Here is a 16,784-nt window from a genome sequence, read left to right as displayed (position 1 = left end):
TCACGATACAAAATTTAGCTGAATATTCCAAGAATGGAGACTGGGCTGGGCCCAGGCTCAGCAGAGGTTTCAGGGATTGGTTTCCAGGGTGCCAAGGTTTAAACTCTGAGGCTCTGAAAGGTTTTGTGACCTCTGAGCACCGAAACCAGGGAGGAACCTCAAGGTCTGGGTCAGGGGGGTTCAGTCCAAAGCTGGAGACCACAAAGAAGCCCAGAGTTCTCCTCTCCTGCAGGACAGGGCTTGGCGGATGCTGCTGTCACCCCTGGTCCCTTCCCTGGCTCATCCTGTGCAGTTTTACAGGCTGGGAATTTGCTATTATTAATTAGGAATAATTAATTTGCTCTGCAGATATTGAGAGAGAAATAGCTTCGGGTCCTTCTGGTACAAAAGTGAAGAGTGACACAAACCATTCTTAAAAGATCACAAATAAACCAAATTTTCTTGTTTTCAGGTGTGTTTATTTTTAGCTCTTTTGTAAACCAGCACATAAGTTGCCTTTATAGCCAAAATAAGACATGTAAATTTAATATTAATAAATACTAACAGGACTTGTGAAGAAATTATCAGCAGTTTTCTGAAATATCAGATACTCCACACATTTCAATGTTTAAATATCTTAAATCACCACCCATCACTAAGACTGGGAAAAAGGAAGCATGGCTGCAACAGAAGACTTTAATGTCAGTGATTCTGTATCAGAGGTTAAGAAAAAAACCTGAATTAATTAAAACCTGAATCCTCAAAGATATTTCAGAGTATTTTGCCCTCCTGGAAGTCAGGGCTCAGTGTTTTGACAAAGGATCCATCCCTGGCAGTGTCCAGGGCCAGGTTGGAGGGAGCTCTGGGACATAGCAGGGCTGGAACTGATGAGCTTTAAGGTCCTCCCAACCCAAAAAATTCCAAGATCCCATAAAAATACAAAGGTCTCGAGTCCTGCTTCCTCACAGGGCTGTGTTCTCACCCTGTCAGCAGCTCAGAACAGTTTTCCCTGAGGTTCTGTGAACACCCCAGCACATGGTGCAGAGTGGGTTACAAAAATCCCTATTCTAAAAATCTGATTTCCTGAGATCATTAAAATTCCCATAAACCCAGGTCCCAGCTGGGGTTTGATACACTGGGGGTGCAATTTCAGCTGCCCTGGGGCCCTTGGGGGCTCCTGACTCCTGTGCCCTGTGCCATTCCTGTGGAATTCCACTGCAGGAGATGCCCTGGCTCATGGAAAATCATGGAAAACCATGGAAAATTGTGGAAAATCGTGGAAAGTTGTGGAAAATCGTGGAAAATAATGGAAAATTGTGGAAAATCATGGAAAATCGTGGGAAATTGTGGAAAGTTGTGGAAAATCGTGGAAAATAATGGAAAATTGTGGAAAATCATGGAAAATTGTGGAAAATCGTGGAAAGTTGTGGAAAATCGTGGAAAATAATGGAAAATTGTGGAAAATCATGGAAAATCATGGAAAATCGTGGAAAATCATAGAAAATTGTGGAAAATCGTGGAGAAAGGGCCATAGGAGTGGAAGAAGGGGAGGTTGTTTAGGAGGTGATAAATGCAGCTCCTGGCTCCCAGCTCCTTTCACCTTCCTGAGGGATGAGAGAGGCTCAGAGCTGCCTTCACACCAGTGCTCCCAGTGCTCCCAGTGCATCCCATGGATCCCTCCTGGAGTGTTCCCCAGCTGGGCAGCAGCAGCTGTGGGCACGGAGAGCTGGCACAGGGCAGCAGGAAACATCCCCAGGGCTCTGAACCTGCAATTCCTTCTTTACCCCAACATCCTGGAGGATGAGGATGGCCTGGGCACACTACACCCAGCTGCCAGGGCTTTCTGTGCTTGCACAGTCCCACGGAAATAAATACAAATAAATATTAAACCAACAAAGTAATTAAACCATTAAATAACGGGATATCCAGACAGTTCTTTCAGGAAGTGACTTTCCGAATAAGTTATCACATGCAGTGGTTTGAACAGAAACTGCCGTCCACTGGCCTTGCAAGTCAATAAATAAATAAAGAAAATGCTAAATAGATAGATAGATAAATAAATAAATAAATAAATAATATTAATAAATAAAGAATGTAAATTAATAAATAAGAATATTAAATAAAATAAATAAATATGAAATAAATAAGGCACAATAACAATATGCAGGACCTACAATAATAGCTGCCAGCAACCTGTCAAAATCATGTTAATGTAACATGATGGATGCTAAAAGTGTAGCTTGAATCTGGGGAATTGAGGAGCTGCCAAAATCGGGACCACATTCAACTGTTACAAAAAAAAATAAAAATAAGCTATGGCTTCTTAAGAATTTCAGATGGAAACTTTTCTTCCAGCTGTGCTTCTGTTCTTGTGGTAATTCATTCTTTGTTTCCTCTAGGAGCGCTGTGCCTCCCTCCTGGGTCCCTTCCTGCTTATCTGTGAAATGACATCAGAAATTGAATTTACATGTAAATCCCCATGGGAATTCTCTCGGTTCTCCTCCGGGCAGCAGCTGCAGCGCATCCTTACCTGCAGAGCGAGGACCAGGCGCTCCAGGAGGAGAGGTAGCAGCGGTCCCTGGCCTGCAGCCACACCTCTGCTGGCCCCGGGGCTGGCAGCTGCAGGGTCTGCTCCTCGGTGTCGAACACCTGGGGACAGGGACAGCTCCTTCAGCCTCGGCCAGGGGGACACAGCCCACCACAAAGCACCGGCAAGGGTCACTGAGCCCTTTTAGGGACAGTCTGCTGTCCCAAACTGCACCCCCAGACCACAAAGTCCTGGGGCTTGGGAGAGCTTGAGCTCAGCAGAAACAGCAGAAAAGCTCGTGGACCACTGGAGGGGTGCTTTAAATACCCCAAACCCACTGGAGGGGTGCTTTAAATACCCCAAACCACTGGAGGGGTGCTTTAAATACCCCAAACCACTGGAGGGGTGCTTTAAATACCCCAAACCACTGGAGGGGTGCTTTAAATACCCCAAACCCACTGAGGGGGTGTCCCAAAGAGGTCCAAACCCACTGAGCTCGGTGTTCTGAATGACCCAAACCACTGAGCTCGGTGCTCTAAATGTCCAAACCCCAAACCTAAACACCCACTAAACAAAGGGGTCTTTTGTTTGGTTGGGTTTTTCTCTTTTTCCTTCTTCTCCCCTAGCAGGAACCCTAAAATCAGAAGTTGCTTCTCCTCAGTATGGTTGAAATCCCCACTGGGGGCTCGTGGTGGCACAAGAAGCGTCCCCAGCCCCAGCAATTTCCCTCCTGAAGGGGTGGAGGAGCCGAGGCTGCTGAAATCAGGGACTGAGCAGCGGGAGAACGGCCCCATCTGCTGGATCATCCCTGGATCCCTGGAAAGCTGGGATAACCATCTGCCTGCTTCCCTCAGTGCCAGCTGGGCAGCACTGGGGGCCAGGGCTCAGCTGCCCTGTGGTCAAGTGCTTTTGACAATTCTTTTCCAAGCCAGGTCATTCCAAGAGCAGTTTGGACACACATTGGAGATTTAACCCTGCCATGGTTCATTAATTCCATGGATTAACTGGGAGTTGAGGGGAAAAGAGCAGGCTCTCCATAGAAATGCCTCCAGATGAGTCCCTGATCTCTTATTTCCAGTTCCCCTGTGAAGTCTGAGCTGCCCAGGTAGGAACAACATACGAGGAAATTTGTGTTGCAGATCTTGAGCTTCTGGGTTTGGAAATTGGGATTTCCAAACCCAGCCTCCTAATGAGATAATAAACACAACCATGCAATGCTGGACAGGATTTTCTGTCCTCAGTTGCCTCAGGGATCTTCCTGCTCATGGACCTGGGAAAGCCTTTTTGTGCCAGGATAGAATTTGCCACTTTTAGGGCTCAGCACCATTTATTTTCTTTTTAATTTTAGTTCATTATTCTTGCATACAAAACTTAAATTATTTATACCATTCAGACAAGAAAATTGTGTCTCAGATGTTGTGTTTCTACCTGGTATTTGTGTATCTTTGTGCTTTTAACTTTGACCTTGAAAGTCAAAGGGAAGTAGGAGTTTGGGGTGCTCCAGGTTCTGGGATATGTCCAGGTCACTGTTCCATTGGTGGCCACGTACTGGCACTGGGGGGGGTCAGGCTTTACTGCAAGAGAAAACACAGAGGGAATTCATTCACATGAGCAGCTTAATGTCAGATATTGGTGTGTTACTGGTGGTGGTTTCATGGGAATGAGTTTTGGGAGCCTCCCGGTTAAGAGAGGGGAAGACTTGAGGTGTAATAACTGCCTTGGGTGCTTTCTACGGAAAACTGAATTTAATTTATTAAAGTTAAAATTAACACATTCCTAGACTCAATCTAGATAAAATCCTTCTTGTTTTGGCCTGGAGGGTTGCAGAGGGCTCTGCTGGCCACACAGGAATATGTTCAGCACTCGTTTTCCTGTGCCCACAACTCGGAGCCCTCTTACTCCTGTCCCTTTCCCTGAACCTGCCCTGGCTGTCCATCTAGGAATGGGTGAGGAGGGAAACATCCAAGACTGCAGCAGTTCTCAGAGAGGAGCCTGATGGATTATTCTCTGTCTCATCCCAACCACATCTGTCTTTTGGGGACGTTCAGGGAGCTCTGGGTGTTGGGGCACTGAAGGTCACAAGTCAGGAAGATGCTGCTGCTTCACTTCCTCATCCTCTTCCAGCCTGGCATCCCCTGTTCCTGCCTCTGGGGCTTGCTGGACATTCACAGAGCGCAGGGCAGGGATTCCCAGGGCTGGGCTGAACCCCTCAAAACAAACCCCCACTCCTGGCTACTCACTGATGTCCCTGATGAAGAAGCTGGTGGTGTAGTTCTCATATTCCACCTCATCAATGACCTCCAGGAAGATGTCAATGGGCTGCTGCTCCTCAGCAAAGGGACAGAAATTCTCCTTGTGGCACTGGGCCGTGTAGGTGGTCACAGCCCCCTTGGTGAGAGCCACGGGGCTGCCGCAGGACACGTCTCCCTGGGGGCTGAAACGGAGCAGGAGAGGCACTGGGAATGCTGCTTTGTCCTGGGAATGTGCTGCCAGAACAGCAGCACCGGGTGTTGGATGAGGAGATCTCGCTTTGCCCGTACTTTACAGAAGGGTCAGTGGGAGCTGCACCAATGTCCAGCCCCAGCCTCGGCTCAGCCTTGCCCCAGCAGAGGGAATTCATATTTAAACCTAGCCAGGATCTCTCATTTCCACCATGCCATGGCAAGCTCCAGTTTCCTCCTTTGTCCCTTTGCCCTCTCCCAAACCCTGCTGACAAAATGAGGGTTGAGAAGTCTCCATTGGGAAACAATGGAGTTTTTCCCAATGGAATTTTTTCCCAGTGGAGTTTTGGTGATCCCAAGCACCAAAAGCTACCAAAGCACTACCTGAGCCTGACTCTATTTTTGCTCCCAGCCAGCTGAACCCTTGGCAGCTGTTTCTTCTCCAGCAGGCTGGAGTGACCTTTGCTGGAGCACTCCATGTTTTGGAGAAGCCCCAGAGCAGTGGGAGGCAGGAAATCCCCCCAGAGCTCCCAGAACACATTTCCCTGCAGGTTTCTGCAGGGTTCCTCAGCACAGGCTTGTCAGGGGCCATGTGCTCTGCAGTGGGGAAGCCTCCCACTCCCATTCCCACTCCCACTCCCATTCCCACTCCCATTCCCACTCCCACTCCCACTCCCACTCCCACTCCCACTCCCACTTCCACTCCCATTCCCACTCCCACTCCCATTCCCACTCCCATTCCCACTCCCACTCCCACTCCCATTCCCACTCCCATTCCCACTCCCATTCCCACTCCCATTCCCACTCCCACTCCCACTCCCATTCCCACTCCCACTCCCACTTCCACTCCCCTCTGCACTGGGAGCTGGGGTTCTTTCTGGCTTGGCTCCACTTCCTCTCTGCCCTCCACCAACTGTTTTGTTATTGCTTAAGTTACCCACTGGCTACTCCAGCCCACTTGGGCTCATTCCTTTTCCAAGGCTTTCTTCATTTCTGAGTGATTTCCATGCCCTTATTAAGTTAACTTTGTCCCAGTAATGACTCAAAACATTTTGGGGGTGTTCAGACCTGGAAAAGAGCTCTCCCCCCATCTGTTTGCCCCTAAGAGCCTAAAATCCCTCACTGAGGATCACCAGGGGCTGCTCTGTGAGGCTGTGAAGGGAAGTCCAAGCTCTTACCCTTCCAGGCTTCTGATGGTGAACTTCACATTTGGGCTGTTATTTTCTGTCATCCAGGAACATGTGAAAATTCCAGAGTAGTTCTTTGCCTCACACTTCAAAAATGTCCACTTGGGCTCTAGACAAAGAAAAAAACCAGGAGTTATTCACTCTTCTTTGCCAAAAGGGCCAAGGCAGAGAGAAACAATCCATAAATTCACAGATTCCCTGGCAGTACCAGGAGGGACCCAAACACAAAACTCAGATGAGTGAGGTTCGTGCAGAAAATGCAAAACATCCCAGGCTTGTCCCAGGGTTAGTTCTGAGTGGAGAGGCCTGAATGACAGCACTTCAAACCTGGGCCAGGCCCTGCTTCTGTCAAATCCCAGAATCCTGGAATTCTTCTTGGGGGAAGAACCTCTCCCTGAGATCCAACCCAAACCTCTCCCTGAGATCCAACCCAAACCTCCCCACAGCTCCAACCATTCCCTGGGTCCCTCACATAGCCCTGGTTTTCCAAACCAATTCCTCCCACCCCTCCCTCCAGCCTAGAGAATCCCAAATAAATCCCACATCCCCAATCCCATCAGCTGCCCTGCCCAGAGCCACAGGAGGATGATTTGATTTTGGAGAGGACCCTTCCCAAGGATGTGTCCCAGGTGTTCCCAGAGCCTGCACAAAGCTGAGCAGGGACAATCCCAGCATTTCAGGGCTGTACCTGTAAAGCTTTTCAGGATCCCCCTGATCATCTGCCCCTTGGGGTCGATTCTGGCGATGAGGAGGAGGGTGGAGCTCAGCAGCTCGTGGCTCTCCTGGCTCAGACAGCTGTAGTTTCCAGCATCTGGCAGCTCCTTCACGGCAGCAGTCAGAGTCTTCCCTTCTTGCTTCCATTCCGAGTCCTTTTCCCAGTAAACAGCTTCCTCAGAGGTGTCACAGGTGAGCTCCACCCTGGTGGCCGGGGCCTCAGCATCCCACTGGGATTCGATGACAAACACTGGGAATGGCAAAGGAAAAATCAGGAGCTGCTCACACGGACCAGGGGGAAGCTTGGGCTGAGCCCTTTCCTTCAGCTCTGTCCCCAGGGAGCCCTGGCTGAACCCCAGGGAGCTCCAAGGCTTTGCCACAGAGGAGAAACACTGAGAAACCTGTCAAATTTGGAATCTAAACTGGCAGAAAATGCTCAGCTCTAGGAAGTCTCCCAAACTCCCTATGGACACAGGCAAAGCAAATCTTCAAACTCAAAGTTTACTCTCAATGTTGATCAACAGATTTGCTGTTTTCAGCATCAAATCCCTCCCAGGGAACCCCCAGGCTAAATATTCTTTTTAATGTGAAGATATGGGAGAAGGCCATTGAAAGTGAGGACAATCTGAATTTAGCCCAATTTTCTGATAAATTATTCAAAAGAATTGTTTGTTACCTATCCTGTATTTTTTACAAATGGATTTACATTTAAGTTCTTTACCAGAGAAGTTGATCAACTATTTCAAGGTTTTAGGTTTTACTCAAATATATTTTCTTTTTTCACAATTAATTCTTCCCCTGTTTTTTTTTTTTAGGGCTGTTCCCTAAGACACAGTTTTTACATCCAGGCTGAGTGACTGAGACTTTGAACAGAGAAGGAACAGGAAATAAAACAGTTGCTAATGCAAATAATTGCAAATATGCTGTTGGAAGACATTTTAGGACTTTGAAATATTTTTCCATTAACTCAAATTAAGTACTGTCTAACAAATAAACATTTAGCCTTGGCCTAAGATACTGGAGTTAACAAATTCTGTGCTAGAGCCACAATTATAATTCCAAAGTTTTAGGTCTGACTAAATAGAGACCTCCTCACCATTTTCCTGCAGTTTCCACTGGGCACTTTCCAGTAGGGCAGCAAAGGAAAACAAGGACAATAAGGCACAGAGGAGGTGAGACATCTGTAGGGGGGAAAAAAAAAACATTATTAAACCTCACTGAGGTTGGCTGGGTGTGCTCCAACATCAGGCTGGGGCTGGGCAGGGTGACAGGGACCCAAAATCAGTCCCAGTGAGCTGAGGAACATCTTCCCATTCTGAGAACTCCATAGAAGTGGAGTCCCAGGTTGGTGCTGGAGCTGGAGCCAGGATTTTGATCCACTTGGGATTCTCACCCCAAGGCAGTTTGGAGAAGGAATCGCTCAGAGGGAATTGTGTGAGTGGGTCTGGTCCCTTGTTAAATATTCCTGGTGCAGGAAAAGCCCTGCTTGCTGCAGTGAGGCCAATCCCATGGAAAAGGCACCGAAGGGAGGACCAAGGGCTGCCCAGGGAGCTGAGGTGCCCAAGGAATTCCTGGAGGTGGCACTCAGGGCTCTGGGCTGGGGACAGGGCACAGCTGGGACTGGATGATCCCAAAGCTCTTTCCCAGCCTCAGTGATTCCATGATTCCCCATGAGCTGCTCTGAGGGATCAATGGACATCAATTTCCTTCCATGCAAAGCCCAAATTTGGTTCATCAGCAGCTCCATTAAAACAAAGGGTTGTGGATGAGCTGCTGAAGGGTTTTGCTGTTTTCTGTCTCCTCTGAAGGAGTGACAGCAGGGCAGAGCTGCTGCCAGCATTGCCTGGCTGCTCCACTTCTAGTCCCACTTCCAGCATCCACCTGAGCTCTCACAGGCTCAGTCTGCCAACAATTCCAGGCAAAATTCCTCCTGGATCCAGCGCCACAGCTCTGTCTGCAGGAAGGGCACGGAGTGGAGAACATTGCTGCTGTATGTCCAACATATAAATGGATATTTATCCTGAATTTGTTCCAAATGCCACCAGAACTTCCCTTGAAACACTATTGCCAAATACTGTCATATCTACTGGGTGCATAAAAACTTTAATAAGTTATTTAGATGCACTTCCAGGCCTTTTTAAACCGGAGAGTAGAATCTCTTCAAGAAGGAGATGATGAATATTGTTTTCAAAGCCTATTCTATAACTACACTGGGAGGCTGAATGCAGGGAAAAAACACCAAATTAAGTGGTTTGAGTCATTTTTTCCTCCCAAACCATTCTTTTTGTAAGGAAAGGGGAGTATCCCTCCTGATTCCTTGAGAGCAGAGTGTGTTCCTGTGCCAATCAGTTCCTATTGCAGCTCCTAAATCCTGGTCACAAATCATCCAGTGCCCTTTGGATTTGTACCCAGCTCTTCATGGGGCCAGGAGCTACAATCCAGTGTCTGGAGAGTGTCCAGGAGAGGCAGCAGCTCCTGCTGTGCTCAGAGAGGGGCACGAGGCTCAGGGAAAAGCCAGTGGATAGAAATGACAGGATAATTTAGCTTGGAAAAGAGCTCTAAAATAGAAATATCCTATTAGCAGTGCACTGCTTCATTACACCCTTAGATTTCAGGCAGGATTAGCTGGAATTTCCAACAGAAAGATTCATTTGGCAACTTTCTGAAAGTTGCTGGTTTCTGTCACAGGAACATGAAATTCATCACCACACTTCATAAACCTGAAACTGAACATCAAAACATCAAAACACCGGCTCAGACTGGGGGAGAGCAGTGCCCTTGTGTCTTCTCTTCCATTCATCACAATTAAAACCTCCAAACAGAAAAGTGTCTCCTGATTTGAGGAGGGAGAAGCTTCATGATTCAGGTTTTTGATGAAAACAGTCGATGATTTGCATGGAAATGTTCACATTCTAGATGTGGCAGAGCATCTCTCCCCCATCTCAAAATTTATTTATCAGAAATAAACTCATTTTCTGAACATCACTGAGTGCCTGAGCACTTCAAAATGAGAATATTCCAGCTCCAAGCGTTCAGGGCATCAGGGAATCATGGAATCATGGAATGGTTTGGGTTGGAAGGACCTTAAAGCCCCTCCAGTGCCACCCCTGCCATGGCAGGGACACCTCCCACTGTCCCAGCTGCTCCCAGCCCCATCCAGCCTGGCTTTGGACATTCCAGGGATCCAGGGGCAGCCACAGCTGCTCTGGGAATTCCATCCCAGCCTCTCCCAGCCAGGAATTCCTCCCCAATATCCCATCCAGCCCTGCCCTCTGGCAGTGGGAGCCAGGTCTGACTAAGGTCTGACTGTCCTGTCCCTCCATCCCTTGTCCCCAGTCCCTCTCCAGCTCTCCTGGAGCCCCTTCAGGCCCTGCAAGGGGCTCTGAGCTCTCCCTGGAGCTTCTCCTCTCCAGGTGAGCATTCCCAGCTCTCCCAGCCTGGCTCCAGCCCTGGAGCAGCCCCGTGGCTCCTCTGGACCCTGCAGCAGCTCCAGGTGCTGCTGCAGTTGTAGAGCCCAGAGCTGGAGGCTCTGCAGGTGGGGTCTCACCTGAGCACAAGTGTCCCTTGGTGTCCCCTCCCCGCTGCTCTGGAGCTCAGGACTGAGCCCAGGTCCCTTCACTGGGAATCTCCAAATGATTCCTGTCAGGAAGGACCTCTGGACCTCCTCAGGCCAGCTCCAGGCAGGGCCAGACAATGGAACACAACAGCCATAAAAAGGAGTTTGGCAACACTCCCAGCCCAGAAACACCGATTCTGGCCCAATAAAAGGATTATTATTGCCTGGTGACACAGGTTACAACTCCAGGAGTGTTTCCACGTGTACATCATGTGCTGAACTTTACGAGGATGTAAACAGCGCCCTGAGGAAAATTTCCCAAAAACTTTTTTCAACCCACTCTCAAATAAATCTCGTTAAACTTTCATGAGCTTTACCTGGCAGCTGAGTAAAGAAGAAATGAGTTCTCACCGTTTGCTGGGAAGCCTCTGGCTGGAGCTGCAGCTGGAGTTTGGCTCTGTGAAGTTCTGGTCCCAAAGGCTGCGAGGACAGAGGTGCCTTATAAATGCTCCTTGCCACTGCAGTACCACAGAATTGCAACACCAGGCTCCAGTTCCTATTTTACATTGGGCCACAGCTACAGCAAAAAAAAAAAACTATTTGGGAGTCCCAGGTAAACTTTGAGGAGGAAATGAAATTATGAGATTGTAAAACGACCTTTAATGGTTTGCCAGAGTCATTTCCTTTCCTCGCTGGTTTTCTGTCTCTCATTCTGTCTCTTCATCACAGAGGAAGAGTGAGGAGAGACCAAGTTATCTTCCAAAAGTGTCTGGTAGGAAACACTGAAGATAGAAAGAGAAAGTTCAATAAAGTAAAAACTCTTTCCACCTGATAAGCATGAGAGAGATAATTAAATGACCTCTAATCCCAGCTCCCACATCAATCAGAAGGAAAAAGAATATTAATTTTTAATTGCTGGTTACGAGTTGTGTTTGTTTTATGAGTTGAGACTTAAGTCAACCAAAAAATAAACAATTAGTTCTACCTTAGATATACCTGATATTTGCACATTATTATGCTGAACCTGATGTTCCTTTTCCTCAGGCATAAGAGGAGCCCCGTGCTCCAGGTGGGCTTTGAAAATGAGGAAAGACTGTGTGGATTTTTAATTTTAAATTGTTTCTGAAATAATTGAATGCAATTCTCATTATTTGCCAGGCAAAACAAAATACACTGCTTATAAAAGCAGGGAAAAAAAAAAAAAGAAAAAAAAAAAAAGGGTTTGAAACTCAACCTGGCACACTTTAGGAATTAATGGAGAGACACAACTCCATTCCAGGAGCTTTCCAGGGGCAGGATTGCCACAGTGCAGGAGTTACAGTGCCCGAATCCAGGAATGGAGTGATGGTTCCTGCTCCTTTGCTACAGAATCCCAGAATGGTTTGGGTGGGAAGGGACCTTAAAACTCATCTCATCCCACCCCTGCCATGGAAAGGACACTTCCCACTGTCCCAGGCTGCTCCAGCCTGGCCTGGGGCACGTCCAGGGATGATTCCCCATGAGCTGCCCTGAGGGATCAATGGACATCAATTTCCTTCCATGCAAAGCCCAAATTTGGTTCACCAGCAGCTCCATTAAAACAGCCAGCTCTGCCCACCCTCCAGCCGGGAATTCCTTCCCAATCTCCCATCTGACCCTGCCCTCTGGCACTGGGAGCCATTCCCGCTGTCCCTTGGATGGGGTCACACTCCAAGGGTGAGCTGGAGCTCCTTCCCATCCCTCAGGACACGGCCCAGGCTCTGCATTCCCAGGCAGTGCTGGTGACTCCCTGCCCATCCCAGAGTGCCCAGCCTGCTCCTCAAACACGGGAATTCCCTGTGCCAGGCTCTGGGCAGGGCTCAGGGAGCAGCTCTGAGCAGCCTCTGGCACGGAGAAGCTGCTCCCTTCACATCCCAAACGCTGGGTCTGGCTCAGAGCGGGCTCTAGATCCATTCCTGAGGCATTCCTGGCCAGCAGGCACTGAACTGATCCCTGGATCTGTGTGGGATGGATGAGATGGAGGTTCAGAGTGGGTTCTGGATCCATTCCTGAGGCATTCCTGGCCAGCAGGCACTGAACTGATCCCTGGATCTGTGTGGGATGGATGAGATGGAGCTCCAGGTGCTCCCAAAGGGATCCAAAGCACTCCAAAGCCAAAGGTGTCCCCTCCTCATGCCGGCCCCTGCCTTTGCAGGCAGCTCAAAGGAAAGTGCTGGGAACTTTCCCACCTCATTCCAAGAGCACATTTGGGAATGAGGAGCAGGAGGAGGCTCAGGGGGCAGTGACCCCCTCTCCTCCTGCTGCAAATGCAGCCCTGGGAGCCGAGGTTGGGCACAAATCCCTTCCCATTTAATTCAGTTTGCATCATCCAAAACCCCTTTTGGGATAACACACGACAGCAAGCCAGCAGTGACAGGAAATCCGGGTGAAATCTGGGAAATCTGAGTTCAGTCACAGGTACAAATAATGCAGGAGTGACTTTATGCAACATTTCCTGCTCGTTCTCCTCAGCTCATCATCCCTTTTCTGCTTCCATGGATGCACTTCTCTTTAGTCACAGTGACTAATGCAGAGCTTAACAAAGGTCTGCTCACTTCTGAAACATCAGCAGTTACTAATTAATACAAATAAACACCTAAGAATTAACACAAAAATGCATATTTTCAGTGTGTGTTTGTATCAAGCCTTCCCAATTCCCTTGGCTCAGCTCTTGTCCCAGGACACATGGAGGGATTTGGTGATCCAGCTTTATGCCAAGAATCCCAAAAAGCAGTCCTGGAGCACAGACATCTCTGGTGGAACTTCCATGATGGGATGGTTTCCTGTGATCCATCAGAGGAATTTTTAAATATTAAACCATAGAGATTGTGAAAAGCTCTTTCGATGACAGCCTGGTTTTCCACTATGAGCTCATTGATTCTGAAGGGGAAATTTGGAGGGGAGCAGCTTCTCCCCATCTTCTTATTCTGCTTCCCCTATGACACTGACAGAGAATGTGCAAACCATGTCCATGCTTTCCTTTGATGCCGAGGAAAAACTCCTTTTTGGCAGGAAAGGGCCATTTGAAAACGGGTTTCCTTTCTTTGGATTTTTGCTTCGTGGAATGACAAAGAAATCACCCCAAGCCAGGAAAAAAAAAACAAAACCACACCTGTGTAACTTAGCAAAAATTAATAATTATAAAAAGTGTATAATCTGTATGATTCCATAATACGGAATTCCCTTCAGCACTTGGCTGGTTTTCCATGGGTGTCCATTGACAGATTAATGCCAAAGATCAACTTTTATTCCCAGGATTTTTAGTGCAGTAGCACTGAAAAGGGAACACTGTTCTTTAACTGTAATTCTATATATTATTCTCTATTTCTTAATGTAGAATTCAGTCATTTATGTGAATTCATCAGGAAATACTGATGGAATGGATGGAATGATGGAATATTAGTGTACCAATGAATTTTCCTAAAAAATTCCTATTAAGCCGCTTCATGGAATCACTGAACCAAGCTCCAGCCTTGAGAAAAGAACAAAGCACAGGGGAAAAAATATATCCAACTTCTACCAAAAAGCAAAAAGCTTGACAGGCCAGTGTTCAGTTTGATTTTGGTACCACTGGAGCAGGTGGCCAGGATGGGGATGTTGGGAATCTCCCCCTCCTTGGGTGGAGGGGACAGGAAGGTGAGCAGGAGGAGCACTAAGGCCTGACCTAATGAAGCTCAGGCTGATGCAGTTGCTCAGGTTGCAGATCAGGGCTGCTGCAGGATGTGGATCTGGGATTGGGGTGGATGTGGAGCAGCAGCTGGTGCCTCCTGAGAGAAGGGAAAATTTGATTTCCTCTCTTGGTCCTGCTCCCTCCTGCCCCAGGACCTCACAAGGGGTAACTCCTGGAGCTTTGGGTGTCTCTGCACAAACTCCTGGGCTTGGAGACACCACCAGAGGGATAAAAAGAACAGGAACAGCCAGAAGTGTCATGCTCAAGGACATTTAAAGAAAGGCAAAGTGAGGTGTGACATTTCCAAAGGGGTTCAAGAACCAAATCTCATTTTCTACAGTAAATGACTCCGTAGAGTCAATGGGATTTGGGTGCTTAAATCCATGAGATGCTTTTGGAAATCTTTGTAGGTTCTCAGCAAATGTGGGGCAGGGATCCAAAAGGAATTGGCATTTCTGATAGATTTATTGCAGATTTAGAGTTATCAATCCTCTCTGGCACAGGAACAGAGGAGGCTCTTCCCAGGACATGCACAGGGAGATGGTTCAGTGCTGGTCCAAAGTGCAGTGCAGATCACTGCTCCCATCATAAACCTGACACTGAGATCAACCTGACATGGATATAAACCTGACACTGAGATCAACCTGACACTGAGATCAACCTAATATTGATATGAACCTGACATTGAGATCAACCTGACATGGACACAAATCGGATCTTGAGATCAACCTAACAATGAGATCAATCTGACATTGATATAAACCTGACACAGATAAACCTGACACTGAGCTCAGCCTGACATGGGTACAAATCTGATACTGAGATCAGCCTAACACTGATATAAACCTGACATTGAGATCAATCTGACATTGATAAAAACCTGATATTGAGATCAATCTGACACTGATATAAATCTGACACAGATAGACCTGACACTGAGCTCAACCTGACATGGATATAAACCTGACACTGAGATCAATCTGACATGGATACAAACCTGATATTGAAATCAACCTAACATTGATAAAAACAATCTGAGATCAATCTGACATTGATAAAAACCTGACACAAATAAACCTGACATGGATACAAGCCTGACATTGAGATAAACCTGACACTGAGAACAACCTGACATGGATACAAACCTGATATTGAGATTAATCTAACATTGATATAAACCTGACATTAAGCTCAATCTGACACTGAGCTCAACCTGACACTGATATAAACCTGACATGGATATAAACCTGACACTGAGCTCAACCTGACACTGATATAAACCTGACATGGATATAAACCTGACACTGAGCTCAACCTGACACTGATATAAACCTGACATGGATATAAACCTGACACTGAGCTCAACCTGCCAGCACCCAGCTGGAGGAGCCAGCTGCAAGTTGGGCTCTTCACTTGAGCTCCCTCCTTTCTTGGGGGATGTTGTAACTCTGAATTCCACCAGCAGCGGTGCTTGGGCCATGTTACAGTGCTGGGGGTGGGGAAATAACACTGCAGACTGAAAGTCAAGGGAAAAGCCCAGTAAATTCATTTCATTGACTGAAATTCAAGCAGCATTTTCTTTGTCTGACAGCTCCTAGAAAAGGAGTTTTCAGACAGAGCCAAGCCAGGCCATTCTAAGTCCAAGGAGAGTTTGGACGATGCTCTCAGGGACAGGGTGGGGTTGCTGGGGTGTCCAGGAGTTGGGCTGATGATCCCTGAGGATCCCTTCCAGCCCAGGATATTCCATGATTCTGCAATTAAAGCACTCAGGGATATACCTGGAAGAAAAAGGCAGTCATGGCAACTTCCTATTTTGCTATTAATTATTAATGTATAAATATTTATTTAATGCTAAAGCTTGGGGACCCAAGGTGAGAATGGGGATAACAGGATAAGGGATTCAGGAGTTCACAGGAAGATTCAATGCCCAGGCAGGGTCCAGGCATCTGGTTACATCCTTTTTTATCTGTCAGAAAATTCCAAGTTCCTCAAGGTGGGGAAAAGAAATTTTAATTTATGTAATGAGAGCTCTGATCCCTCTGGTGACTGTGAGGGAATGAGGTCACACAAGACAGATTTGGAAAGCAAAAACTTTTCACCAGTGAACCACTGAAGCATCCCTGAACTTCTGAAAGCCAAAGAAAATTCTGGAATGACTCCAGGGGTTGCTCTGTGACATCACATTCACTCCTGTAACTCCTCTCCTGTTGTGACAAATGGGACAATGCTGTTACCAACCCCTTAAAATCAAAATTCAGGAGCTCTGACATGGCAGGAGAGAGGGATTGTGGAATGGCAAGTCCTTCTGCTCTATTTTGTGCTAGCACACATTTCTGGCTGGAACAGATTTTGGGCAGGTTTTGGTGCCAATACCTCTGGAATTGGGACAATCCCCGTGGTCCCTGTCCTGGGAGCTGCTCCAGGAGCACATCCCTGTTCCTGCAGCTCGGCTGGAGAGCTGTGAATAATTCCAGGTGAGGAGAAAGCTTTGCATGAGGGAACTTCCAGCAAGGACTTTCCCAGGGGAATGATGAAAGCTCCTGCCTGGAGTGAGCACATCTGTTCCTGCTCGGAGCAGGGAGGGTGAGGATGTGCCTGGAGTTGCTCATTTTGGGAATTGTGCTCCCTCGCTCCTCCCTGTGCTCTGACACCACCCTGATTAAACACCTCAACAGCCCCACAGAAAACGTGT

The 16,784-nt window shown here is 47.5% G+C and overlaps 1 protein-coding gene across 1 annotated transcript; it reads right to left on the bottom strand.

Annotated features, from left to right (window-relative positions):
* Positions 1-2,505: 2,505 nt before the first annotated feature.
* IL12B (interleukin 12B) lies at positions 2,506-10,459 on the bottom strand. Its single transcript, XM_005523691.2, has 7 exons — positions 10,396-10,459; positions 7,945-8,029; positions 6,823-7,098; positions 6,126-6,243; positions 4,747-4,940; positions 3,935-4,080; positions 2,506-2,628 (listed from the first exon to the last, which is right to left on the bottom strand). Exons 2-7 carry the CDS (start codon positions 8,027-8,029, stop codon positions 2,506-2,508), a joined length of 942 nt encoding a protein of 313 aa, XP_005523748.1. The 5' UTR covers positions 10,396-10,459.
* Positions 10,460-16,784: the final 6,325 nt, after the last annotated feature.

The sequence above is a fragment of the Pseudopodoces humilis genome, chromosome 17 (assembly GCF_049639895.1).
Source record: "Pseudopodoces humilis isolate 2021_Gansu_Grassland_sample_001 chromosome 17, ASM4963989v1, whole genome shotgun sequence".
Classification (NCBI taxonomy): Eukaryota; Metazoa; Chordata; class Aves; order Passeriformes; family Paridae; genus Pseudopodoces; species Pseudopodoces humilis.
Note: the sequence above shows the minus strand (reverse complement) of the source record. Positions and strands in the feature narration are given on the sequence as shown.

Excerpts from the sequence above, each read along its gene's own strand:
- IL12B (XM_005523691.2), bottom strand. The coding sequence starts at position 8,029 with ATGTCTCACCTCCTCTGTGCCTTATTGTCCTTGTTTTCCTTTGCTGCC. Across the intron at positions 4,941-6,125 it reads ACCATCAGAAGCCTGGAAGG|CCCCCAGGGAGACGTGTCCT; the intron begins GTAAGAGCTTGG and ends GCTCCGTTTCAG. Across the intron at positions 2,629-3,934 it reads CAAAGATACACAAATACCAG|GTGTTCGACACCGAGGAGCA; the intron begins GTAGAAACACAA and ends CCCTGTCCCCAG.